The sequence below is a fragment of the Diceros bicornis genome, chromosome 3, assembly GCF_020826845.1.
Source record: "Diceros bicornis minor isolate mBicDic1 chromosome 3, mDicBic1.mat.cur, whole genome shotgun sequence".
Classification (NCBI taxonomy): domain Eukaryota; kingdom Metazoa; phylum Chordata; class Mammalia; order Perissodactyla; family Rhinocerotidae; genus Diceros; species Diceros bicornis.
The window spans coordinates 21,582,756-21,610,099 of NC_080742.1; the positions used below are offsets into that span (position 1 = coordinate 21,582,756).

The 27,344-nt window shown below is 34.7% G+C and overlaps 1 protein-coding gene across 1 annotated transcript in view; it reads right to left on the reverse strand.

The window, feature by feature from the left end:
- The window catches only part of SEMA3E (semaphorin 3E), a 250,643-nt gene that overhangs the window by 15,083 nt on the left and 208,216 nt on the right, over positions 1-27,344 (reverse strand). The window contains exons 7-16 of the mRNA XM_058524644.1: positions 26,248-26,390; positions 25,144-25,258; positions 24,640-24,709; positions 21,514-21,658; positions 19,167-19,389; positions 16,587-16,678; positions 14,326-14,367; positions 12,437-12,603; positions 8,023-8,090; positions 6,344-6,483 (exon numbers count right to left, since the gene is read on the reverse strand). Of these exons, the coding sequence (XP_058380627.1) occupies positions 6,344-6,483; positions 8,023-8,090; positions 12,437-12,603; positions 14,326-14,367; positions 16,587-16,678; positions 19,167-19,389; positions 21,514-21,658; positions 24,640-24,709; positions 25,144-25,258; positions 26,248-26,390 (1,205 nt within the window). The remainder of the gene's footprint in view (positions 1-6,343; positions 6,484-8,022; positions 8,091-12,436; positions 12,604-14,325; positions 14,368-16,586; positions 16,679-19,166; positions 19,390-21,513; positions 21,659-24,639; positions 24,710-25,143; positions 25,259-26,247; positions 26,391-27,344) is intronic.

Sequence of the window (27,344 nt, forward strand, 5' to 3'; positions counted from 1 at the left end):
GGGGAAAATAAATCTTCCATGTTTACCAAAGGATAAATCATGATGGCCTTATGGACCAGCAGCCTACTTGCTTGCCACACCACCTTGCTGTAGGCATGAAGAATATTTTATGTATCTTGGGAATGCCTCCAAATTTCCTTACTGGGGATTTATGTAAGTTTATTAAACTCCTTCCTAGAACCCGAACTTGTTTACAATGTCTTGGGGACACACTTTGGTTTTGTCAGCAAAGTACTAAAGAATGAAGAACGCATTTCAAGAAACTATTCCTATTGCTTGGTTTTATTGAAAACTCATTCCAATGAAATTACAGTGCTCAGCACAAGTGAGGGCTCAGTTACTCATGAAAAGATTGTTTTGTCCAAAATACAGAGATATTTCTCCCAATAATACTCATTTAATAAGGCTTCACTTGTATATGCGTTTTCCTTTGAGCCCTTAAATCAGAGGTCAACAAACCTCCTGTAAAGAGCTATGTAGTAAAGATTTTGGACTTTGCAGGTCGTATGGTCTCTGTTATTACTCACCTTTGTGGTTATAGCATGAAACAGCCATAGACACTAGGTAAACAAATGGGTGTGGCAGCTTTCAAATAAAATTTTATTTACAAAGGAGCCAAAGGGCCATATTTGGCCCCCAGTTTGTAGTTTGCCAACTTCTGCTTTAAATCATTGTCAGGTTCAAAGGAATATTCTATTTTCAGGTTAGAATCCATATATTCTAAACTCAAAACATTCAAAATGAGTATCATATTAAAGTGAGGAGTTATTTACTAATCTTCTGAGGAGCTTAAAGAAACTATGGTTTTCTTTATTATGACAACTAAAAATTACACACAGTGAACTAATAAACTAATTAATATTAATAAATCTAAGTAAATATATGCATATTTAAATTTCCCCTCATTTACTTAGTTTTAAAATATAGTGGTTGTACATTTTAGAGAAAAAGACATACTTCAGTTGTCCAACCAAGTGCCTTAACAAGTATGAATTCCATTTCTTTGGGATGTTACTCAGGATTAAATTTTGGCAATTATTTTGGAGGCTTATAAATTCAAGTATATGGAATTTCAGGAATTGAGAGTTCATAAACTAGGGTGTATCATTTTAGGGTGATTTAATTGTGTTTACAACAGTTTTGTCTTCTGTATCACAAAAATATAATTTATACATCCTTCATATAAGGAAGATTTGAGCTGGTATGTAGAAATATATATGGCTGCCAAATTTAAATAATTACAAAACGCCTTTGGAACAGCTAAACTTGGATTTTGTGGATGAAATTACCTTATCCACACACACAAATTTTTTTAATTTCTTTTCTCCTAATTCAGAGAATAAGGGGTTTCTCTCTTCATTCTTAGAATCCTTAGCTTTTGCCTGTAATTATATTCTCTCCCACATACTCTTTATCTTGCTTCACCAATTAGCGGCACATTTTCTCCTTTATGCCTACTTCCCTTCAACCTATAAACATGACCAAGTCATGGTTTTTCTTAAGTGAAAAAAATAAAACAGAAGTTCTCTTTACTCTTATCTCTCTTTGTCCACCTCTCTCTTTCTCATCCAAACCTTTAGGTGTAGTACACTATTCTAGTTGTTTCTAATTCAACATAGCCCCATTCATCACTTAACCTACTACCAGACGGCTCTTAGCTTAACCATTCCACTGGACATATTCTCACTAGAGGCTGGGTACTTATTCTTGGAATTTTTCAAAGGATGCTGTTTATTACTTTATCCTTATGCAGTTCCTTTTCCCTGAGTTGTGTTATCTCACACTCCCAACTCCACTGGTTCTAATTCTTTAAGCTATACAACTCTAGAGGTACTTACCATTGCGTGCTTTGCATCAGTTACTCAACCTCATCTCCACAATGCACATAATAATACCAACTACCTCAGAGAAATGTTGTAAGCTTTAAATAAGTTTCTGCACACAAAGCACTTAGAAGAGCACAGGGCACCTAGTAAGCACTAAACGAATGCTAACTATAATTATTTCTTGTTTTTCTATTTTCACTTCATCTCTTAGAACTGTCTTCTCTTAATTTTTCCTTAGATGTGGGGTTTCCTGCTGCTTCTAGCCTTAGTTCATATTGTTGCTTCTTTACTCATTCTCCAAGGTGAGTTGGAGGACCACTGCACTGTGACTAAGGACCTAGAATTGAAACCAGACTGTCTAGGCTTAAATCCAGACCGATTTCACAGGCTATGTGATATTCCGCAAGTAACTCAATCTCTCTGTGCTTCAGTTTCTTTATCTATAGAGTGGGGACAATAATAGTCTCTACTTATAGGGCTGTTGCAAGGATTAAAAGTATTAATATATGTAAAGTGTTTAGACAGTGCCTGGCAAATATCACTGTAAGTGATATTCAAGTACCAATAGTTTCTTACTTTTATTATCTCCGTGAATTTAACTATGACCTCTTTGCTGATGTCTCTCACGCATCTCTTGCCTTCTCGTCTTTCTCCCAAGTCTGCTTTCCCCCCTTCTATTCCTTAACTCATGTTACTGCACCATCAACCACACAGACACCCAAACAAGGACCATGTAAATCATTTTTGACTTCTTCTCTTTTATTTCAAATATCAAGTGCACTCAGTGTTAGCTCATAAAAATTAAAATCTGGGGGCCAGCCCAGTGGCGCAAGCAGTTAAGTGCACGCTCCGCTGCAGCGGCCCGGGGTTCACCAGCTCGGATCCCGGGCCTGCACCGACGCACTGCTTGTCGAGCCATGCTGTGGTGGCATCCCATATAAAAAAAAGTAGAGGAAGACGGGCACGGATGTTAGCTCAGGGCCAGTCTTCCTCAGCAAAAAGAGGAGGATTGGCATCAGATGTTAGCTCAGGGCCAATCTATCTCACATAAAAAAAAAATTTTTTTTTAATTAAAATCTGTCTTCTTCTTTCCTACTATCACTGTTTAGTTTTGGTCAAAAATATTTCATTGACTATTGAAATACCGCCTTAAATGGTCTTCTTGACATCTTGCTTATCCTCCAATTCTGTATGCAAGTTTCTAGAGTAATTTGTCTAAACAGTTTCTCTAAGGTGTTTTCATTGGCTTATAGATAAAGTGAAATGGTTCCTTGATCTGTCTATTCATTTTTGCAACCTCATTTCCAGCCACAGATCTACACATACCACATTGTTTCCCATCTCCATCACATATGCTTTTACCATTCTCTCTGCTAGTTAACTTCTACTCATCCATTAGGACATGGCTCAAATGTCACCTCTACCATGAATCCTTCCCTGATTGTCCATCATGCCCCCTGATTTTCTATCATACCCGATCTCTTGGTTGAGACAGTTTTCTTTTCTTCTGGCTTTAACAGAACCTGTACGGAACACAATACATCATAATTTTCTGTTTACATTCTTGTATTCACTAAAAGCCTATAGCTTCAAAAGGGCTAAGGCTATGATTTATTCATTACCTATTAAAATAGGTGACAAGTGGGGCCGGCCCCGTGACTTAGCAGTTAAGTGCGCACGCTCTGCTACTGGTGGCCCGGGTTCGGATGCCGGGCACGCACGGACGCACCGCTTCTCCGGCCATGCTGAGGCCGCGTCCCACATACAGCAACTAGAGGGATGTGCAGCTATGACATGCAACTATCTACTGGGGCTTTGGGGAAAAAAAAAAGGAGGAGGATTGGCAATGGATGTTAGCTCAGAGCTGGTCTTCCTCAGCAAAAAGAGGAGGATTAGCATGGATGTTAGCTCAGGGCTGATCTTCCTCACACACACACACAAAAAAGTAGGTGACAAGTGAATATTCATCGAGTTCAAAACACTAATTGCAGACACCTCAACAAAGAGGAGAGTAGATGGTTGAAAAGTTTTCTGTCTGAGAAGTCACAGAGCCTTCACAATTCTCAATAATACTGAAGAATATATGTGAATCATATTGCTATTATGAGTATGGGGCAGTTACTTGCACATCATTTGACCTTGAAGGTATAGGGCACATTAAGAGTTAATGTTGTGTCACTGAACATAAAGATTTATGTCCCTATCACCTCAATGACTACTTGCTTCCACCTTTATCCTCACCCCCACATACGATATTCTTAATACAATAACCAAAGAGATATTTTTAAAACCAAATTTTGATTTTGTCAGGCTCTGCTGAACACTACCCAGTGGCTTTCTATTTAATTCAGAACAAACACTAAAGCCGTTTATAAGGGCCTACCATCCCTGCATGAGCTGTTTTGTTTTAGATTGTGAATAAATCAGTACATATATTGCTGTGTCTACAGAAACCAAGTGTTATCTGATTATGACATAACTTTTAATACAGAGGCTAAATTCAAAACTTCAAATATCAGTAAATACATCAGTCAGGGAAATTTGAATGTATTTGAAAATAGGTACTAAAAATTGGGGGAAAGGAGAAATAGATTATACGAACAATATGAGAAAGAAGCTTATAATTGAACATTGATGGATGTAGCATGTCAAATGATTTGGTAAAGATTTCCAAATGAGACAGATTATGGTGAATTCCAGATGAGAAACAGACCATACTGAGTGAGGAAAATCACTGATGAAAGAATTACTTCTCTGTCTTCTGAAGCCATTCAACTGGAGGAACTATAGAATATTTCCAGGTCTTCTCCTGCCAAGTGAGTTATGACGGAATTTAAAAAAGCATTTCACCTCTGACTTGTGGAACGGAAAATACTTTAGTACTAAATCAACAATTTATTTGAGTGCAATACGTTATAACATTTTTGGACACGTGTTTACTCTTATGACGTCATGAAAATTTAGGAGAATTTTCCTTTCCTGATCATCTTTCTATATTATCTCTAATAGCCTTTGTAAAGTTGAGGTGCCTTCCTCTCTAACAGCTATCCCAGGAACCTGGAATTTACAAATTTAATAATCTCACAGAATGTCCTGTATGATTTTAGACCAAAAACATGTTGGACTTGTTTTGTTTTGTTTTGTTTTTTCTGAGGAAGATCAGCCCTAAGCTAACATCCAATGCCAATCCTCCTCTTTTTTGCTGAGGAAGACCGGCCCTGGGCTATCATCTGTGCCCATCCTCTTCCACTTTATGGGATGCCGCCACAGCATGGCTTGACAAGTGGTGCATTCATGCGCTCCCGGGATCCGAACCTGTGAACGCTGGGCCGCCACAGCAGAATGCACACACTTAACCGCTGTGCCATGAGGCCGGCCCCATGTTGGACTTTTAATTTCACCACAGGCTAGAAAAAAAGGCATAAAAAGTCAACATGCTTTACATTTGGCTTGCAATGACAAATCTTTCATCTCCAGCACCAAAATGAGGCAGAGACTACATTGACACCCTCTATCCGCTATGCACCTATTAGTTCTCTCCTGTGCCCTAAGGAGGTAAGTCTCTAGAATTTCTTTCCCTTATTCAATTCATAACCTTCTCTTTACTCTGGACCATTTCTCCAATATTCACTAAGATATATCTCCTTTTAATATAACCAAATTTTATTCTACTTTCTATTTTTATAATTCCACTTTTGTGAAAATTGAGTTCAAGGCCCACATCAACATAAACCATGCTTTATCTGCCTTCCTTAACTGCTCCGTGCCCTTGACCTCTTCCTGTATACAACCAGCTCCCTAGACTCGTGCTCTTCTACCCAGTAACTGCCTCCACACTATTCTGTACATGTGCTTTAAATGCCGTCTATTCTTCCATCTATAAAAGCAGCCCAACTCACTCCTCTCTCATTATTAGATGATTATAGAAATATCATCTCCACCACTAAACCTGCTTCAAAGGACAAAAGAGCTGATGCCTTTCTTTTGTTCCCAGTGGACAACCGTGGAGCCCTATGTCGATGTCTTATATATGATTTAATAGCTTTATCAATGACTGGTTTAATGCTGCTGCTGCTGTTGTTTTAATTCTATTATCCACATGTCTAAGATACATGTGTTAATGATTTTAAGTTTGCTATTTTTCTAGAACATTGCCTTGGGTGATACAATTTAAGACTAGCATTTTGATAACATGATGCTAAAATCGTGAAGCTATAAGTGCCCCCTGAACAAAAATCCAATTTCTAGGGTCCAAATTATAATATATATATACAAACACATATATATCATCTATTTATATATGTATATAAATATAGATGTATATAAAAATATATATGTATAAGTATTTTAAAATCTTTATATGCACATAAATTACACATAATAAATAAACCCACTTTTTAAATGACATGTATAGCACAACAGACTGTCTCATTTTTAAGCACATAAATAAATCATCTATTTACTAATCACAAATTATATGCAGGACACCAAGACATGAACGTGCAGCTATGAATTACCTCCTCTTTTCTCGCGTCACGTCCTTTCTGCACAAACCAGATAACTTTTGCTTGTAAAGATCGTGGCGTGCATTCCAGCAAAGTACTGTTGTTCTCTATGCCATAGGCCAATCGCTCTTCAGTCTTATCCAAAGCATCCCCTACAACACAAATGTAACATCAGCCTAGAGACTTTGATTTTACTGGTAAACAACATTTTTTAAAAAGATTCTTTATTCAGATCCCTGTAGCTTTTATAATTTATTGCTAATTTCTATGCAAGGTCATTTAAAGGCGTTATTTAGAGAGACTGACCTACCAAAATCTAGGCATTAAAAAGGAACAACAGGCTATGGGGTGGCACAGAAGGAAGTAACTGGGAGTGTGGTTTCAAAGGATGAGACAGGACAGTAAGAAGGTGTATCAGTGTTAAATTCATGGGAAATTATTGGCAACATCCATCGATAAAGCAGGCAAGAGAAGGTGAGCACCAAACAGTCAAGCAAGGCATAGGACCAAGTTCATGGTTACAAATAAAAGCAGAGAGCAGAAATCGAGATGATATGGCACTACATCTTGACAAAAGATTGCATTTATCCAGATATTGGGTTCCTTCAGTAAGAAAAGAGTGTGAAACTGAACTAAAGACTTTGTGAACCAGAGCTTCTTGATTATGATCTGTATCTAGGCCCAGAAAGGCTCTCACTGGATTTGAACTTAAATTTGCATACAAGCAAGTATACCTAACTGCAATGGGGAATAAAAACAGGTGGATTTATTCTTTGTTGTTTTAACCAAGATCAAATTCAATAACAAGATCTCGGGATTTTTTTCCCTATGCCTGAGTCCTTCTTACCTTCAAAACTGACCCCTAAGTTTCCCTAAGGTTAAGATCCTGCCTTCTCTAGCCAATATTCTCAGAGGTTTATGTCCTGCACCAAATCCTGAGTAAGCCTGGGGTCTAGCAAACCAATGCTGGACCGCAGTCTTTGGATCTGAGTGTAAGCGCTGCTGGTCTCCCAATTACGGTGCCCCTTCCCCCTGTTACTTCCTAGTAAAACTGGTGACACTACCCACAGCCTATTCACCAACCACCATCATGGTGTGAAGAGTCAGGACAGTGTTTGTCTGTCTTGTTTGACTTTCTTGCATTTGCCTAAAGCTGAAATTTCATCTCATCCTTTACCCATCAGACGACCTACCACCCTTCCTCAGAAGGGTGCACCACCAACCCCAGCTCCAGGCTTACTCTACTCCAGGGAAAGAGTCAAAAGTTTTTCCCTTTATTCTATCGCAAAGCTCAGTAGGTGACTTGATACAGTTAGATCGCTCTTGATAAAATTACCATAAACGTACAACAGTGAGGATATTCCCAGGGTTGAGATGGAGAGATAAGTTCTGCAATTCACTGTGGCATCAGCCACCTAAAGTACGCAACATGCTTGTTCCAGGATTCCTGTTTTGACGTTTAATCGTAAAACTTTGTGGTGGTATATAAAACATTTTCCTAATTATGTAAAAATTATATGTCAAATCCACAAAATTTTAACTACTGGAAATGGAAACAAAAAGAATACTTTCAGTAACTTGTTCTAGTATATATCAATCACAAAGAAAACAGGACCCTTTTTAACAAGTTTGCATTTTATCTTCAAGGCACACTCTGAGTAACCCACAGCAATTGATTTTCTATGGATTACCAGCAAACTGCTGTCCCAAGCACTGCTGAGCCGCGTTTCCATGCCGAACATCTTGTCTGCGGAACCGCCTGAAAGAAAGCAAACGCATTTAGGAGATGCTCAGATTTCAATTTTCCAGACTTTACAATAAAGCCAACTGCATTTAAGATTCAAGTGGTATTCTGCTACTGAAAAAATTGATCAGTCATGTGAAACAAGGATAAAATCCATGTTTCATAGTTTTTCATATTTCCATTGAATAACATTCAATGGATAAGATCTATATAAAACTGTGTTCACGTAAGTTTGAATTTTGGATCCCGAAACAATAATTTAAGAAAGTTCTCTTTACATTTCATTAAAAGTTTAGTTCAACCAGAAGTCTTCTCATTTGAAATGAGTGTCTTGGGTGGTAAGGTATGTGTACAGATAAGGGAGGACAGGGATTTGAGGCAGACTATTTATTTGAGTTAAAAAATACATAAAACTCATATATATAATAAATTGCATGTAAAAAAGGTATTTGAATTCAAATATTTTGTTCTATAGCCAACATGATCAATTAGACAAACACAGTTGCTAATAAAAAGAGATAAACTAATAATATACTCAACTTACTCTTATTCAGATATAATATTTAGAAATTATTTGCCTCTAGTGAATGTGATGGTACATTATACATATTTAACAGGATGTCTTGCATATAGTGGAACTCAATAAATGTTAGATTTTTTCCCTCAATCTATTAGAATTAAGATCATTTCTAGTATATTTTCATATTTTATAAATTGTTTAGATACATAATTGAAAAATAACACTCTTTATTCATGGAAAAAGAATTCCAGAATATATATCATGTTTTAATTTGTAAGCATCTTTCTGAGGAATTAAACAATAGAAATTATCTTTATTAGTACTGAAATTCTAAAATCAAGATCTTTGGTATATTAATTCAGATTAGAGATAAAAATAAAGATAAAAAATTATATAAAGGCAGAAAATACCACTTGCTTCTCTAAATCATGGCATTTCTTCAAGACTGAGGGAAAAACAGAAGGCAAAGCAGAAGTTTTACCCTAGAGGGAAATGGTGAGGCTTCCAAAGTGACAAGGAGATGCTTTAACCATATGCAACGATAAAATTTGGAAAAATTGGATTCAAATCCCAATGCCACCACTCACATGATGTATCATCTTATACAGATCCCTTCTCTTCCCTGGTTCTCTGTGTCCTCCTTTGTAAGATGAAGTTGGTCTAACTGACACCTAAAATCTATTCCAGTCTCAATTTGTTGTTGTTGTTTTTCTAAGTTCTCCTCACTGCCTCCAAATAATGATAACCGAATGTTATTTCAAGAGATGGAGTGCTTTCTTACATATGAGTTCAGATATTAACAACTCAATATTGAAACAACAATCGTTTAAGTATTTACTTACATTAAAAGCTAGGGCAGATGAACATTTTCAAACAATTTTTAGGATTATGACCTATGTGCAAAAGCATGTATTTTTTTTTTTAAATAGAGATTGTTGACTAGAAAATCTTACTTAAAGACCTGGGATTTTACAAAGCTAAGACTGAAACTGACAGATGGATCATTCTATTGAGCTAAATTGAAAAGAGAACTTGACAAAAAAGTAAAGAGCAAAAGGAAAAAGTTTTATGTTTCTCTATTATTTAGCATGTACAGCTATTATACAACTAATAGCAGCTCTAGAGGAGAAGTAACCTGCTGGTGTTAATTCCTCACTTCATGGAGTACTGCGTTGGTATTGGAAATCCAAAGTCTGCTGAGCAATAATGAACAATAACGCAGGGGGAAATCAATGAAATGGGAAGTAGTTTCTACTTTGCAGAAATGTTATATCAAGTTTATCATACAAGTGATATGAGAATGAAGGGAACTGCAATTAGGTAATTCTAGATAAGCCACGTGAATAAGAAGCATGCAAAAATTTTGTTTAAAATCGTTGGAAACATGCATTTAAAAAGAAAGATGCCATATCCTCCAGCAAGATTTCAGTTCATTTTATACTATGCTAATATAGCTGTCCTTTATTTCAGCATTTAAAAATGAATGTAAACGTTCAGGAGTTTGAGAAAGGTTAATAAGCAAAGTTGCCTTTTATTCTCAAAGTCGTATATTTTTCTTATATCTCTTGCCTCTTAGAAACTTTTTAAGAGAATACTGGACATAGACAAAAATATAAGAGCAAGAGGAAGAAAAAGACCCCCGTCTATAAATTATAGTGTATTTTGGAAGACTATTTTAAACAAGTGGTTGGGATTGTGAATTAATGTTTTTCCTCCGTTGACTCATTTTCACTCTGAACAGAAAAGTATTTATTTTAATGACCAGTTTTCAATTTCTGCTGCTAGTCAGGTCTAGAGCAAAAACTGTCTGCTATAAAAGCAAACTATTTTCCCTTCACGTGCTGGAACTTATCCAAAAAGTTCTCCTCCAGGGTGAGCGATGGTTCAAAAGAATCTGACACCGCTGACAGATCTCCATTACATGTCACTGAACTGAACTAATCCATTTATGAGCACAGCTCCTGACTCCAGGATCTCACTCCTTCCTGTCTACGATTTTCCCGTTCATTTAACTTTTTCTAAATAACTCTTTTGGTCACCTCTTTTAAATATATTACAAGGTTTGTGGTTGAACACTCTTACAAGATGAACCATATACCAAGAAATATTTAACTATGGAAACTGCTCAGTCAAAATTCATCATCACTATTACATGCCTAATACAAAACCTTTTATTGGTAAGTAGTTGATGCAACACTTGTAAACATTTTTATTGTTGCTAATAACAATAAAATAATTAATTTTATTATTTTTGGTAAAATTACCTTTCCACCCTCAGATCCTGCTACTTCACTCCTAACCTATGGAATGACGTGGTTTTCCCTGAACGTTCTATGACTTTGTACAAACAATTAATTCCCTTTAACTGGAATCTCCTTATATCTCTACCTTCAAGCAGGAGCCCAAAGGTTGGGTTATTTTAAGAATTAAATAATGTACCATGTGTATTGCACTTAGTCCAGTACCTCATACATAGTAAGCGCTCAGTAGTGAGCTTCTGCCATCCATATTTACAATTCCATTCGCCACCTTAGGTTCTGATTCCCTATGGACAATGGGCTGCGACTGTTTCTTCATACCCCTTGCACACAGCACAGTAATTGCCTTAATGGGTGAATAAATCATTAAACAATGTTTTCAAATAATAACATCACTATATTCTTCACGAATTGTTTTCAAGCATCAATAAGCATTTGTACAAAATCAAATTGCTCAGTTCTTGAATACAGTTGGTAAATTATTTAGTTCATAAATGTCCTCTCAAAGCATCTTTTCACTATCTGCTTATTACATTCTTTCTTTAAATACTCATTGAAATGTTAATTTAGCAAAGGTCAAATTAATAAAAGTTTTGAAATAGTGACTAAGATTTTTTTTTTAAATGAGATTCTACTATATATATGTGAACCTATAAAAATAACAACAATATTAAATTGGGTTAAATTAGATTTTGGAAAAGGTTTAAAGGAAAGTAACCAAAAGCGAAAGAGTAAGAATAATTGAAATTAATAAAAATTGCTTTTCAGTAAGGAAATTGCATATAGTTCTATGTTTTATATTGTCTCTGGTCACTTTATTGAAAGAAAAAAATAATTGCTTATTCTACAATAAATAAAAATATTTTTCCCTTATGTTTTCCCCCAAAGAATGCACAATTTCATAGGGCTTGAGTGAAGAAATTTCCTTCTTCTTCAAAATGCTTTCTGCACCTAAGATCTCCTGCTCAAAGAATCCTGGGATTTACCTTCTCTAACAAGTGGCGATGACCTCGCTGAATTGGAGACATTAGAGTTTGGAGGTCCTTAAGTACCTTTCATTTGTGTTGAATTAAATCACACGTTTCATTAATTATACAGGTCATGCATTTGCCTAGGAGTTAAAATATTCACTTTCAAAATGAAATAAATGAAGACCAGCTGCTTGAGAGGACATGGGGCAAACGCAGGATGTATTTTAGAATATATTTATTTATTTTCCTTTTAAGTCTTTGAATCCCTCATGTGTGGTGGCTTGCCATGTCCACACTTTAAGTTTATCTAAACTGGTTTCATGTCTTGCAGCAAAATTTTCAGGAGGGGGAAGAGTTGATTCAAACCTGGGTGGAAAAATAAAAACCCAGCAGCATGCTCAGCTCCAGTCTCTACATGATAATTGATGGGAGTTATTTTCAGGAATAATTCAAGTTTTCAAAGCTTAGGTTATGAACAAAATATGACTAGAGTGATTTATTTAAACAAAAATAACATGGTTATTTTCATGGAATGGGTGCAGAAAGAAGATTTAAAAAAGTGTTAGGGTTTTCTTAATCAAGGGAAATATTCCATGGAGGACTCTGTCTCACCGTTTTGCATGTGTGCCCGTTGGGTAATACCGGGAACAGGATATGCCATCCCAGGCACAGTAAGGGTCTCGAGCCAGGCAGCAGTCAGCACAGGCACTTCCGTACATGTCACACTGATGGAATCTGACTTGGGCCACGGCGGAAGCAGATCCAACGTACAGCTGTTGCTGTAGACATCAAAGAAGAGAGAGGCCACTAGCAGAAAAGGACAGAACTCTCACTGAGCTCTTACACCTAGATTTTCACATTTATAGACAATCACTTCTACGAATATTCACTTAGATTACTGAAATCGCCCAGGATAGATAATAGAATATCAATCCTTTCATTTTTCCAAGATTTGAAATACTTTTATAGACTTGGATGCATGACAAACAAAATTGCTAGAGGGAGCTTGACAAAATCTCAAGAAGTTGACTATTCTTTTACTCATGATCTATGTTGAAAGACTCTCATCATCTAACATTGCAGGGCTTTTTAAAAGAGCTATAGGAATGTCCAATAAGGAATTAGATAAATAAATGGACTTTTTTTGCATTTTTTTAATTGAGATAATTGACATGTAACATTATATTAGTTTCAGGTGTACAACATAATGATGTGATATTTGTATATGTTGTGAAATGATCACCACAATAAGTCTAGTTAACATCCCCCACCACACACATGTACAATTTTTTTTTCTTGTTATGAAAACTTTTAAGATCTACTCTTGTAGCAACTTCCAAATATACAATACAATATTATTAACTATAATCACAATGCCATATATTACATCCTCAGGACTTATTTATTTTATAACTGGAAGTTTGTACCTTTTGATCACCTTCACCCATTACACCCACTCTCCATCCCCTGCCTCTGGCAACCACCAATCTGTTCTCTGTATCCATGAACTTGTTTTTTTTTTTTTCCAATTCCACGTATAAGTGAATCCGTATGGAATTTGTCTTTCTCTGACTAATTTCACTTAGCATAGTGCCCTCAAGGTCCATCTATATTGTTGCAAATGGCAAGATTTCCTTCTTTTTAATGGTTGACTAATATTACACTGTATATACATATATATATATAATGTGGTGTATATATATATATATATATATATATACACTGCATTTTCTTTATCCATTCATTTGTCTACGGACACTTAGGTTGTTTCCACGTCTTGGCTATTGTAAATAATGCTGCACTGAACATGGGGGTGCAGATATCTTTTTGAGTTAGTGTTTTCATTTCCTTCAAGTAAATACCCAGAAGTGAAATTGCTGGATCAGCACATGACAGTTCTATTTTTAATTTTCTGAGGAACCTCCACACCATTTTCCATAGTGGCTGCATCAAATGACATTCCCACCAACAGTGTACGTTGACATATAACATTTAGAAGAGTGATGTAGGTACATATAGAATGACAAGGAATAAACTGCAAGATACGTTGTCAAGTAAAAGGGACAAAAGTAGCAGAACAATACTGCATGTTCCCATTTGCCTAAACATAAAAGGTTACTTACAAATAAATTTGAGGTAATATATGCAACAACTATTTCTGAATAAATATACGCCAGAAACTGGTTCCAGTAAAATGGAAGGGAGGTTTGTGTTTTACTGCACACTTTTTTATATTACCATCATCAAAAATATTAGCCAAAAAATTATAGAATAAAGTCCTATCATGAATGTAGAAGTACATAAACTTGTCTAGCTTTCTAAAAATAGAAAATGAAGAAATCTATTATATTATTATATTATAAATAAATCACTATATATTTTTGTCAGAATAAAACTGTAACTTGTTCATATATAAGCACATGTACCTATGCTCTTTATCCTTTGACTTTAACTCACATATAGAACACAGACACACATGCACACACACTCACACAACTTACTCTCTTTGAAGAAATCTCCATAGAAATAATAGGACCTGGATCCTGAAAAATTTAAAAAAAAATTTCCTTTTTAAGAAAGAAAATATAGGAACATACCTAAATATCGTTGTAAATCACTTGAAATCATATTAGGTGTGTCAATGGTTCTATGCCAAGCAGTCTATAGCTTTCATTTTAGTAAATCAACAGGAAAATACAATCAAATTAAAATATAGCTTTCTTTTTAAAAATCTTTTCTAATGGAGTGGGACAGATATGTAGGTGAGAAAAGTGGTGGATAATCTAAGCAGCTTATCGTTTATCTCTGGAATGTAATTTTTGTATTTGCATTTGAATATTACTCATGCTTTGGAAACTCAAATATCTTTAAATAAAATAAAGTCAGAGTTTTCTTTCTTATAAAGTAGTTGAACCATTAGAAGTGAAACAGTTGTGTCTTTGAATAGGTGGTATTGCTAATAAACTATGTGATCTTTAGTTGTTTTAACCCAAGCCTAAACAAAATACTTTTCGTTGGAGTTATCATGGTCAATCACAACGAACCCAGGACGCTTTCAACAAGATGAAAAACTTTATTGTCTTAGAATTGCACCAGAGGAAGAATGATGTATAGTGTAGTTTTGAGAGCCTATGTGTTATTCCAGGGATGGTGATTAGAGTGTCTCTAGGGAGCACAACAAGCTCAGATCAAATCTGCAAGTGGAGAAGCAATGGGTAGGTGGGTTCTACTCTTGGACGATTACCCATTGAAGAATTATTTTATGAAAGAATATTTGATCTTTTGTGTCAATTTGTTTAATGTTTTAAATTACAGAACCCTTTATGTATGCATGCATGCATTCATTTATTCATTCAGCCAACAATGTTTCTTAAGAGTTTATATGAACAAGACACCATGGTGGATGCTATTAATATGAGAGCTATGGTCCCTAACGTGAAATGAAATCTTACAGTGACATCCAATACGCATAATATATGAAAGCATAGCTGCTCTGAGATAGAAACGTGGTTAGCTTTGGGTGTGGTTACAGGGAACCTAGTCTCCAGGACAGCCGAGGTGAAATGAACTGTTTTTCATCAATAAAAATATTTTCATATATATTCATTACATATATATGCACAGTCATCTTCATTATTTGCAGATTGTATTTTTGCATATTTGCTTACTTGCTAAAATTTATTTGTAACCCCAGCATCAATACTTGTGGTGTTTTGCAGTTATTCACGAACATGTGCATGCACAGAGTGGCAAAAAATTGGAGTTGCCCAACACGCACGTTCCCAGCTGAGGTGGGTCGGGCAATCCTCAGCCTTCTTGTTTCAGCTCGCACATTGTAAACGGCGTCTACATGGCCTACTTAGTGCCACGTTTTCACATTTTTGTGCCTTTTGTTGGTAATTTTGATGTTTAAAATGGCCCCTAAGCATAGAGCTGATGAGCTGTCTTGCATCCCTAAGCTCCAAAAGGTGCCTTGTAGAGAAAATACATGTGTTAAGCTTTGTTCAGGCAGGAGTTATAGTGGTGCTGGCAGTGAGTTCAATGTTAACTAATCAACAATATATACTAAGTAAGGTGCCTTTAAACAGAAACACACATAAAACAAGGTTATGAATTAACCAGTTGACAAAAATGTTGTGACTAGAGACTCGCAGGAATCTGATCCTGTATTTCCCCCAGGAGCAATGGTCAATATTCACTAATTCTGTGTTCACAGCGACTTTAAAGACCAGAACTGCCTCAATATTGAGACTTGACTCTGTGTGTGTGTGTATGCATATATACAATTGTTTTTTACACGTCTAATCTTTCCATTAGCATTTTGTATCTTTCTCTTTTTTTAGTAAATTCTCTGTGTAACTAACACGCTACAATAAAAAGCAGTATTCTTATCACACTGCATTGTCCACAGTATGAAATCTACTGTTGTTTTTTAATTGTCTGTATTGATAGTACATTTGCACAAGATGAGACTTTGCAATAATGACTCTGGAATTCATATGTGATATAAGCGTTCTTTCTTTAAGTCACAGTTCACATATGGAAATTCTTTTCATGTTAGGTAAATATTGGCCTCTTCATTTGCATAGTCTGTGACAATCTGATAGATGCATCAGGATTTTAAATCATTCCTCACTTCAATTCATCCTGAATTCACAACATGCTTGTTAGGAAAAAATTGACACAATGTCTTTCCTATTTACAACTCACTTGAAATTGTCTGTAATACATAAATGTTGGCTATATTTTTTACTAAAAATACCTTGAATATCTGAAGTTCTTCTAGAATTACTTCTTCCATTGATTCTGTTTCTTGGTTATAAATTGTGATTACTTTCAGCACAATTCCATTATCTGTAAGAAAGCAAAAGAAGAGATAAACTAGAATCTTTGTCACAATCTGGTTTTCAAACAATTAAAAGACATGTAGAGACTATGGATTCAAATAAGATTTGAAATCTAGATCCATGAAACATTTAATCATTGCTAGATAAAACAATATGACTACTTACATATTCCCATTTTCAATTAGCAAAATATTAACTTTATATGCCTGGCCAAAAAATAAAACCAAATAACATATAGTTATTTTTCCAAAATTTCAATTCAAAAATCCAATACAAGGTTCAGAAATCAAAATGTCTTTTGGAATTAATGAAATATAAGATAGATGCCAAATTATTTTAGCTTCTTCTGTGATGAATGATGAAAGAAAATCTTACCTAAAGCTACTTTCCTGATAAGAAACTATATCTTTAATCTTAGGGAACCTTCCAAGCAACACATTATGGAAACATTCATATATATGTGTGTATGTATGTGTGTATACATGTATATATATATATACACACACACACACACTTTTAATAAGAAAAATTTCAACTATACACTATTGAGAGAATAGCCTGACTCCTCCTGTACTAATCATACAGCTTCCATAATTACCACTGATTTTATAAATTTATATTCATATTTCATTCCTACCTACTTTTATTATTCCTGATATTCTGAGCTTGTTCTTCCTAGTGAAAAATTTTAAAAGACACTAATTTTCCAGTAAGAATAATTTGGTGTAGTGCTAGAAACAACTCAGAACAATGTGAGCACTTTGGCGGTACTGATCCAAGAGTTTCTATGGTATTTAAGCAATTTGTTTAAAAATTATGCAATCTTGTGGTTGAGTTAATAAAATTCGATTAAAATAAAACTAATAACAATTACCTGTACCATACACTAAAAGGAACACAAATTATCATAATTTTTAAAATCAAGCACACATAATAAATATCCCACAATTATTATATCAAGCAAAAAGCAAAGGTGAAACTCAAACTATTAAATTGCAACTAGTGATTTTGTAATAAGAACTATATATAGTTCTAGTTAAAGCATATGTCTGATAAATTTGTGGAAAAATAACTACCATTTATGGGCTTTTCTAATGGTGTATCCATCACACATTCATCAAATATATTCTTTTGTGCTGAACAGCTGTGGTTCAATATTATGATATCTTTGAGTTAAACATGGTTTATATGATAGCATAAGTGTATATCTGATATTTCTGGAATTCTCTGAAATAGCTTTGGTCAGTCTAACAAGACAGTATTTCTAAAACATTCTTGGACTGATATATATGACTTCTACTTTCCAGGGCATTTAAAAAGAACGTACTTTTTTCCACGATTAATTTTCTCAAATATTACTCTAGCTTATGAAACTCTTTTTTTTATTTTTATTTTTATAGCTCTGTTGGACATCACTCTGAGTGAATTCATGGCCAGGTAACTTTAAGTTTGTTAAAGAAATCTGATGCTTTGTTAATCTTGAGCCCACAGTGCAGGGCATATTATTAACCTCCTAAAATAAATGGATACAATATAGCCTGCACCAGAGATAAATTTCTGCAAATCAGATGAATGTGTTCTTACTTAAATCTTGGCTTTTTCAAAAAGTGTGACTGGAGAAGCCCAAGCACCAATATTAGTCTTATATCCTGATTCCTGATCTGTTCTTATGCAATGTCTCTCTAGAATTACACGTCTATGATTTAGTCCTCTGTGGCCGAACGCTAACTCTTCGAAACAGCAACTGCGGGAGCAATTACTATGATACATATGAAAAAAGAAAGAAATTATCATTTTAAGGACTTTTTAAATGACTATAGAGTTTTCAAGTACTTGACAGAATTTGCTTCATCCTACCCTGGCTGCTAAAAGATTCCAGTTCTCTTCCACAAGCTAGATTTAATGTATGGCCTTAATGGAAATTATAGATTTATTTGAAAATTTCACTTTTAGCATATTTATTACATTTTGTTTTATTAATACAGGATATTATAGCTTTGGTCTAAAAGTTTACCTCCATTATGGGTAACATTTGGCCTGTTTGGTACCAATGGTTGATTCTGATGGGGCCCGGTAAGCGTTGCTGCGATTATAGATTTAGGAGAAGTTATTGTACCAAGTTGTTTGAAAAATCTCGAGACCTTACTGAACAGCCAAAGGCGGCAATGGACCCGAGGGACTGACAGGAGAACCATCCTCGTTATGGCACCCTACTTCCTCTGTGAGAAGTTCTATTTGAATCAACATTGTTTAATAACATCAATTATTCATTCCTTCACTTATTCATTTGTTCGAATGTATTAAGTATTGACCATGTAGCAGGAATTATGTGCTGTTAGCTGCCCCAAATCCTCTCTTCCATTGCAGCGGATAAGTGGTATGTAAATGGGCTAATGGATCAACGGATTTGTTGATAGGTATTTTTTTTAAATATTAATAATGGTATGGATTTTAAGCTTCAATTTAAATGTCTCTGAGTACTTTCTAATTTTTACCTGTCCCAATAAACAAGACATCATATTGGCCATCCTCAGCTTCTACTCGATCAACTGCTATCTGTTTTAGGTTATATTTTCCATCTGTCTTCACCAGTATTGGTTTTTTATGGGCAGGTTTTATGGGCTGGTACATAAGTGGATGGCTTCTCGCAAATCGGATGGCATCATCGGGATAGTCTTTGGTGGTTCCGTACCTCCCTCCATTCACTTTGCTGGCACACTGAAATACAAGTGGATGAAATAATTGTTTGCCTTACACCTAAAAAGCAAATTTATAATCAATTATGAAAAGAATTAGAAAAACTGGATATGTTCAATTAATCAACTGTGCATTTAGAAATATTTAGTAACCATATATTCTTCATTCCATCTGTATTAAAAATTGCAAAGAGAGACTAAATTATTTCCAACATGCAGCAGTAGGAATAAACAGAAAGTAGTGTAATCCTGGAAAAGTTAAGTATATTTAGGGAGTAAAATTGTATAACATCATAAATATTGCAATTATTTTCCCTGTTTTCTGAAATTTATTTTTTCACATTTTAAATTAAATTTTGAAGGTAAACAATGTATTGTTCATAGCAAAACAAAAAGCCTCTTTGTTGTGCCAAATATTCCCCCCAAATTAAGGATCACAACCACAAAAAATAGCTTTCCCATTATCGACACTATGATAATATGATTGATGACGTTTCCAACTGGCTCACTGACTATAGAATTTTAGTGCTATAACGTAGAAACTTATTCAAATTCCATATTGTTAATCAAGAAAAAAAAGCTCTCTGTTCTACTGTAATCTGTATGAATTTGTATTATTTTTGTATGAATTAGAGACAATAAATTGAGAAAACCAGAAATATTTGCTATAACATGTCTCAACTCCTAAATCACTGACTCTAAAAATAAATGCTCAATAGCCCCTAAGTTACTCCTTGGAATGCCTTAATTGTGTTGATTCATGCTTGTTATTAAGTGCTCACTCATTTCACGTATTTTCTTTCAGAACCAGCAGCAACTGCAATGATTGCCTTGATAAAAATTTTCCACTTCAGAGTATAAATACAGTAGTTTAATAATCAGATTCTATAAAGAGGGCATTTTTAATGGTTTGTTTTAAAAATTCAGGCCATGTTTCTTAATTCAGCATGAATTTTTCACTTGAGTGTACTCCGATGATACATAATTGGAAACATTTTGGACCAGCCTGGAAGCAGTTCAGTAACTAGTCACTTCCTTCAAATCTCTTTTAACACCATGTGGTTTCAAGAAGCATTTCCAGCAAAGCCACAAGAGTGGGTTTTCTCCATTTAAATTGTAATTTTGATCAATAGAGTGAAATAAAATACACTTTCTGTCTTACTGGAAGTAATAATTTTAAGCTAGAGAGAGAGAGAGATTGAAATGGTAAAGCCTCACGCTTGTTAATGGAGGCAAGGTTTGTTTCCACTTTGGACTTTGGCTCTGCAAAAACGGTTTCTACTTGACTTGCAAGTACTTGAGGAATCAGCATAGTGATGGGTTTTCACTAGCTGCTCATAAAAGCGTAGACTTTGACTTGCACGACAAGTTAAATGTTTGTTCTCCGTGGCCCACATAGTACACACAATGATCCTACAGTTTTCCAACCTAGTTGCGCACAGGACACATAATTCAGAATCTCATCATCATCATCATTGCCATTGGCATCATTTTTAGACACGTGCAATTAAAAGCACAAGAGTTTGAATGGCTAGTTAGGGAGAATCTTAGCGGCACCAGTTCAGAGGCAAATGGTGGAACTTCCTGTATTCCAACGACACTTTTGTATTGGCACTTTTCTTCTAGGAGCCAGCAAGGATGTTAAATGAGATATTAAGTATTCTGAGGAGGTAGAGAAAAGTTTCTTTTAGGTAGGCTACAGTGAGAAGTAAGAAGAAAGTTTGTCCTAGAGAAGTTAGAGGCAGACTCAAATATTAGAATATAAAAATTTGGTAACATTCTCCTGCTTGGAAATTATACAGGGCACTAATTTTCTTCTGAAGAGGCTAGAAGGGATATGATACTACTTGAGTGGATATTTCTGGATTCATCAGTACCCTTAAAAAGAAAATTTTAGTTGGAGCTACTTAGCCAAAATATCAGTGATAATATATACTTTATAATATATATTCTTTTCATTAAATAACAAGCATACGGTTAAATATAAGTGATATTTCTTTACCATGCAAGTAATCAAGCATATTTTTAGGCGTAGAACTTCTTAATTGTTTAATGCAAAGTTTTGTAAAGCATCGGAAACAGTGAACAGAATATTATAAAAGAGTCTTTAAAAAATAAGAACACTTTGTTAAATGTCTAAACTTACAGAACCAGGTCTCGGATAAGGGACTTTTCCTTCATAGAGTGACCAGTGGTATTCAGGCCCTTCCTTATGTGCATACGGCCCATTAAAGGCTGCCCGGACGCTAGACATATGATAGACGCATATCGCATGCCCTCTAAATATATTACTGAAAAATACAAAAGAAGATAATTACTATTCTGGAACTGACTAGGAGGTAACCTAGTCAAACCCTCCAGACTACACAGATAAGAAGGAAGTCTTTTGGGTAAAAAAGTTGCAATCTCTTAAGCATAGTATATTCTAGAAATATTAACTGCTGCAATATTTCAAGTATTGAAACTCCAAAACATACCATTTCTTTGCCTATTTATTATCATAAATTGAAAATGACATTGTTAGAATCAAAAAGTAGTTGTGTCACTTCACTTTATTACTGTTAAATCTTATATAATGTTTTTATATTTTTTATTAAGGAAGATCTGGCCTTAATAGTAAAGAATTCATTCCCAAGTTGAATTACTCATTTAAGGTTTATCTCCTTGTATGTTGTTCCATATTGAGAGTAGATACTGTTCTCCTAATCACCATGCTGTGAAAATTGCTCCAAATTCTATTTAAATTTTATTAGATTTCTCAGTGTGTTTATCAGATTTCTCAGTAATAATTTCTCATATTGTCACTAAAGAATAATTTAAAGTCTCACAAAAATTTGGAACTTTGTTATATTCTTTAGCTTGGGGTCACACAGACATTAACAAGCTTGCTGTATTTTCCATCCTCCAGGTCACGGAAAACAGTGCTATAGTGGAAAGATGACTGGACTGAACTAGATTAATTTTGGGAAAACGACTTTAAATTATATAACACTCAGATTCTTTACCTCCAGAACTACTAGCAAATTGAAATTATTTTCTTGATAAAAATTTCTACAGCAATGTTTATTGGGGGCATTTGTAATAAGATTCTGCAAAAGGACATTTTTAGATGATTTGTTTTAAAGATCTGGCCATATTTCTCAATTGGGCATGATCTCAATGAATTCTAACATTTCCACAGCCTCCTTATTGTGAGAATCCAAATAATTAGTGTTTGTGAAAGTGCTCTGCAAAATGCAAAGTTCTTTATAAACATAAAATTTCCTACACTCTAAGATACCTGTACAACAGCATTTATGTTACTCTTTTAGGACATCAATTCACACATTTTATAACACACCTTGAAGCAATTGGAAATGCCTGCAACAGGGAGAAAAGCAGAGATAGTCTCTCAACCCAAGTGGCAGTAGACCTTTGATCAGCATGCTATGAAAATCAACCTTTATGTCAGGTAACAGCTGGGAATCCTTTTTCTCAGATAAATTGAACAGTCCAAATTGAAATTATGAAAGAAAATCATGTCTTGTCTTCGAAATCTCAGACAGATCCATTATGCTATCATTTAGGACAGTAGCTTATAAACTGATGATACTAACCCATAGAAAACTACACTGATAATCTCATAGTTTGTATTTATCATATAAAGCCACAGAATTATCATGCAATGTATAAATTTTTCACTGGCATAAGGGAGAAGATGAAGTTAAAAAAAAAAAAACGTTAGGGATTTTTTCATGGACTGTGATAACTACCAATACACATTAACTAATCTTCTTTGCATCAAGGAATAACTGAAAGCAAAATTGTTTCCATGTTTCTCTATTGAAGAAAAGGTCGTGTTACAATACCAGGATGCTTGTCCAAAGAGCTTTATTATTTCTTTCAAAGTGAGCATAAGAAATCACCTGCTGAAAAACTAAACAAAAGCTTTGTGGAGAGACCCTAAGCAAACAAGGTTACATGATTATATGAGTTCAAGGCCAATGCAATGCAAAAGAAGAACTGAGTAATATCATTCTATCCCTGTCAAGAGAATTGAGGCATATTCTTTATTTCTCATTCCAGTCATCTCACCTCTACTCTGCCTTATTCGGAAAGACACTCAAGAAATTATATATATAAACTTTCAACCCAAACGGATTCTAATAATACTTTTTTATGCATGTATCAACACACATGGAATTATATTTGATTTATTTTTCCAGTACTCTTCAATGGATACAAAATACAAAAACATAAAAGAGAAAAGTAAAAGATCATAAGCTCTAAACTCCAGCAATTTATTTAAGTGTAAAACATGGAGGGCAAATTATAAACGTGTGTTCACTATGAATCTACACAGGAGCAGGACAACTGGAGTAAAGAAGTGAGCAGAATGCTTTGTGATTAAGGAATCAAGGAATATTTCTTTTATTTTTTTGAGGAAGATTGGCCCTGTGCTAACATCTGTTGCTAATCTTCCTCTTTTTTTCCTTTGTTCCCTAAAGCCCCAGTACATAGTTGCATATCATAGTTGTAGAGTTGTAGCTCTTCTATATGGGACACTGCCTCAGCATGGATTCATGAGTGGTGAGTAGGTCTGCGCCCAGGATCCGAACCAGCAAACCCTGGGGCCACCATAGCGGAAGGCAAGAACTTAACCGCTGTGCCACTGGGCCAGCCCCCTCAAGGAGTATTTTCTTAAAGATGGCATTTGACAAGTATTGGAGAACTGATACAAACCAATGTTGAAAGAGAGAGTCATCTCAAGTAAGAGAAGTGGATAAATAAAATCATAGTGATGGGAACTAGTCCAGTAGATATTGAGATTCTGTCAAGGTATCACCTTGTCAAAGGCAGAGCGTTAGAGAGCTTAGAGTAAAAATTCCAAAGGTGAGTAGGTAACAGCTGATAGATAGCCTTGAAAGTCTGACTTGGAAAATTCTATATGATGATTAAAAGAATTACCCTAGACCCTGTAGTATGAAATTAATATCTTATAAACTATATAAGAAAAGAAATCATTCTGTTGTCGATCAGAGAGGGAAGAGATTAGGATACTGAGCATAGGAGGATGCTCAAACAAAAACAAATAAGGATCTGGATTGAGATTGTGACTTTAAAAATGAAAGCAGAATTGCAAACATAGGAGAATGAAGAGAAATTGGTGACACTTAAAGTATAGAAAGTGAGAAGGACAAATGGGTCAACAGTATTCCAAGTTACATACACAGTGAAGGTGTGAGGCATCTTTTGTTTCATCGTGTTTTTATTGACCCTATAAATTTCTCACCTGGTAGTGTTGAAGAGTCCAAATATCACTGGGTTCTTATGATCTCTGGTATACAGCAAAAAAATATCCTCTGAAAAATTAAAGACCATTACATTACTCAGTATTTTTAGCCCTCTTTACATGTAAAGAAAATATATTGCCATAAAATAGTTTAGAATCCATTATAGATTTTAAGATATAAGTTTTCATATACAATCATACAACCATGACCAAATCACAAGAGACTGAAACATTTGGCTGTTCAGGTTGGCTTTGAGCTGGGCCTCAAGGAAGGAACCAGAGGAGCTGACTCTGAGCTAATGAGACGGGTCTCTTTTTGTTCCTGCAACTCCTCTGCCCCCACCACGTAGACCTGGTCAAAATGAAAAGAACAGAAACTTGCTCTAAGTTAGACAGAAGTCAGATACTGCAGAAAGCAAGTTTCCATATGTGCTAGAGACAGTGAGGGTTACAGAGAGGCATATACATCAAAGAGTGAAATTTAATTCTCCCAATAATATTTACCTAATTCATCAAAATACGTGTCAATTCCATTCATGCCTGGTACAGAGCACACCAGCCTCGCCTTCAGGAACGTGCTCCACTTATTGACCAGTATGCGCTGTCCTCCCACGTCGTTCTGCAAAAAACAAAAAGCAGGTAAATAGGTACCTGAAGAACCTTTACAACAACAGATTCTTTTGTATTATTAAACATACAGACCGCAAGAGCTACAGCTTTTTCATTTAATGTGGAAAATTTAGCATAATCCTCAAACAATCCCATAGATGTAATTCCCCACAAATTTTTTTGTGGTTTGCACATTCTGCCTTGTCAGTGTACTTTCACCCTGGCCCATTAAATATACTTTCTAGATATTAAGAATGTCAAGAGTAGTCTCTCCTAAATAAAGGAGTGGCTTTAATGATACAGTAACCTTTTTACTATTATATGGATAAATAATCTGCTTATCTCAGAAATATGGAAGCATACATCCCTTTTTCTTCCTTTAGGAAAAAAAACTTGAAATATACACACAATATAAACATATATTTACATACACACACTATATATACATACATTGACATATATCTAAATCTTCTTAAATTTATTCTTAAATATCTTCTTAAATATCAAAATAACTTTACATGTGCAATATTATTAGCATTCTCTCAATATCTATTGCTACTTCAGTTGGTTTTGAATGTTCCCAAACAACCTATCTGACACCGACAAACTACAGATGTTTTGTTCTACATAATCAACCAAATGAATTGTTGAAGCATACTTACGTAAATTACTTAGAATGTGGACTCAAGAAACTAAAAAGATTTTGGTTAAATTAATTTTTAAAAATGGAGCTCAAACTTCTGTGTGGGAGAAAGCACAGCCTAATTATAGACTTAATATGGCTTTGAAAACGGGGAAAATCATACAAAATGCAAAGTTCATTTCAGATAAAACTTTTCCTAGATATGAAGCATAAAGATTAGATAGTAAATATAAATTTAGGCAGCCTACAGAATATTAGAAAATATTTTAAAGTAGAAATCTACTATAAAATTAACAAAGGCCTGACCATAAATTGTGAGATCTGCAAGGTTAATGAGAGAGACAAGCAATCCTCACCACACAAAGTCGCCCCACTCTGGTGTAAATGGCATGGGCATTGTTTTCTGCCTCCAGGGCCTTTTCAGTAAAAAAGAAATACACTTTGTTGTCATCTTGGTCTTCATTGTCAGGAATCATATATGAACCTACAAATTTTGGTTCTATAGAAGTAAACAATAGAAGAAAAGTAAAATAGCTGTTACAACGAAACGATATTCTAATAAATTATATATCATGTGGATGCTTAAGTTTAACTTGCAACATTTCATGAAGAAATAAAATATTTTCCTTAAAAGTTTGTACTAACCATTAAAATCCTACAGATATCTGCATTATCTGTGTAAGTCAACCATTTTTAAGAAATATCAGTGGAAAATTTGATTGGAAACTAAGAGTCAGGGAGGGCAAAAACCAATTTTAAACAACACATAGACTTGAAATGCATTCAAAGGACAGATTAGGGGCATGATGATGATAATCTCTATAAATTTCCTCCTATTTACATAAAAAATCAATGTAAATATATGTGAAGCATTTTAGTAAAAAAGTCTATCATTATTTTTTTAATTCATAAATTATCTACCAATTTAGCTCATGGAAGACCATTTTAATTTTAAGGTGGAAAATTTATTTTAAGTTTTTGTGTTTGTAGTCTGAGGAATCTGAGTGAATAACCTCTGACTGATAGAGTATGTCAAATATTTTAATGATAACATGCTCCCACTAACGACTACGCACTCTAAAGCCTAATAAAAAGGCTGAAAATAATGAAAACGCTCACCATAAAATGATGTTTTAGTCCCTAAATATACCAGTATGCCAAAATATAAACATTATTCCTTACAAAAAATTCTATGTCAATGAATGGCTAGTGATTTTACTAGAGTTTTATTTGTCTCTAAAGTGCAATGTGATCTTATTAAAACAGGTAAAGCAAAGCAATCAATTCATCCAAAATTACATCAATTGGCAAGAGAAAACAAAACAACTTACTGGATGAAAGAGTTTTTCACTTTTCAAATATTTGTTTTCTTCATTTAAATCCTGACTTCCAAGCATTGCTATGAGGGTAATTTGGTTTTATAATAAAGCCAATCCATTTGTATATAAAATGA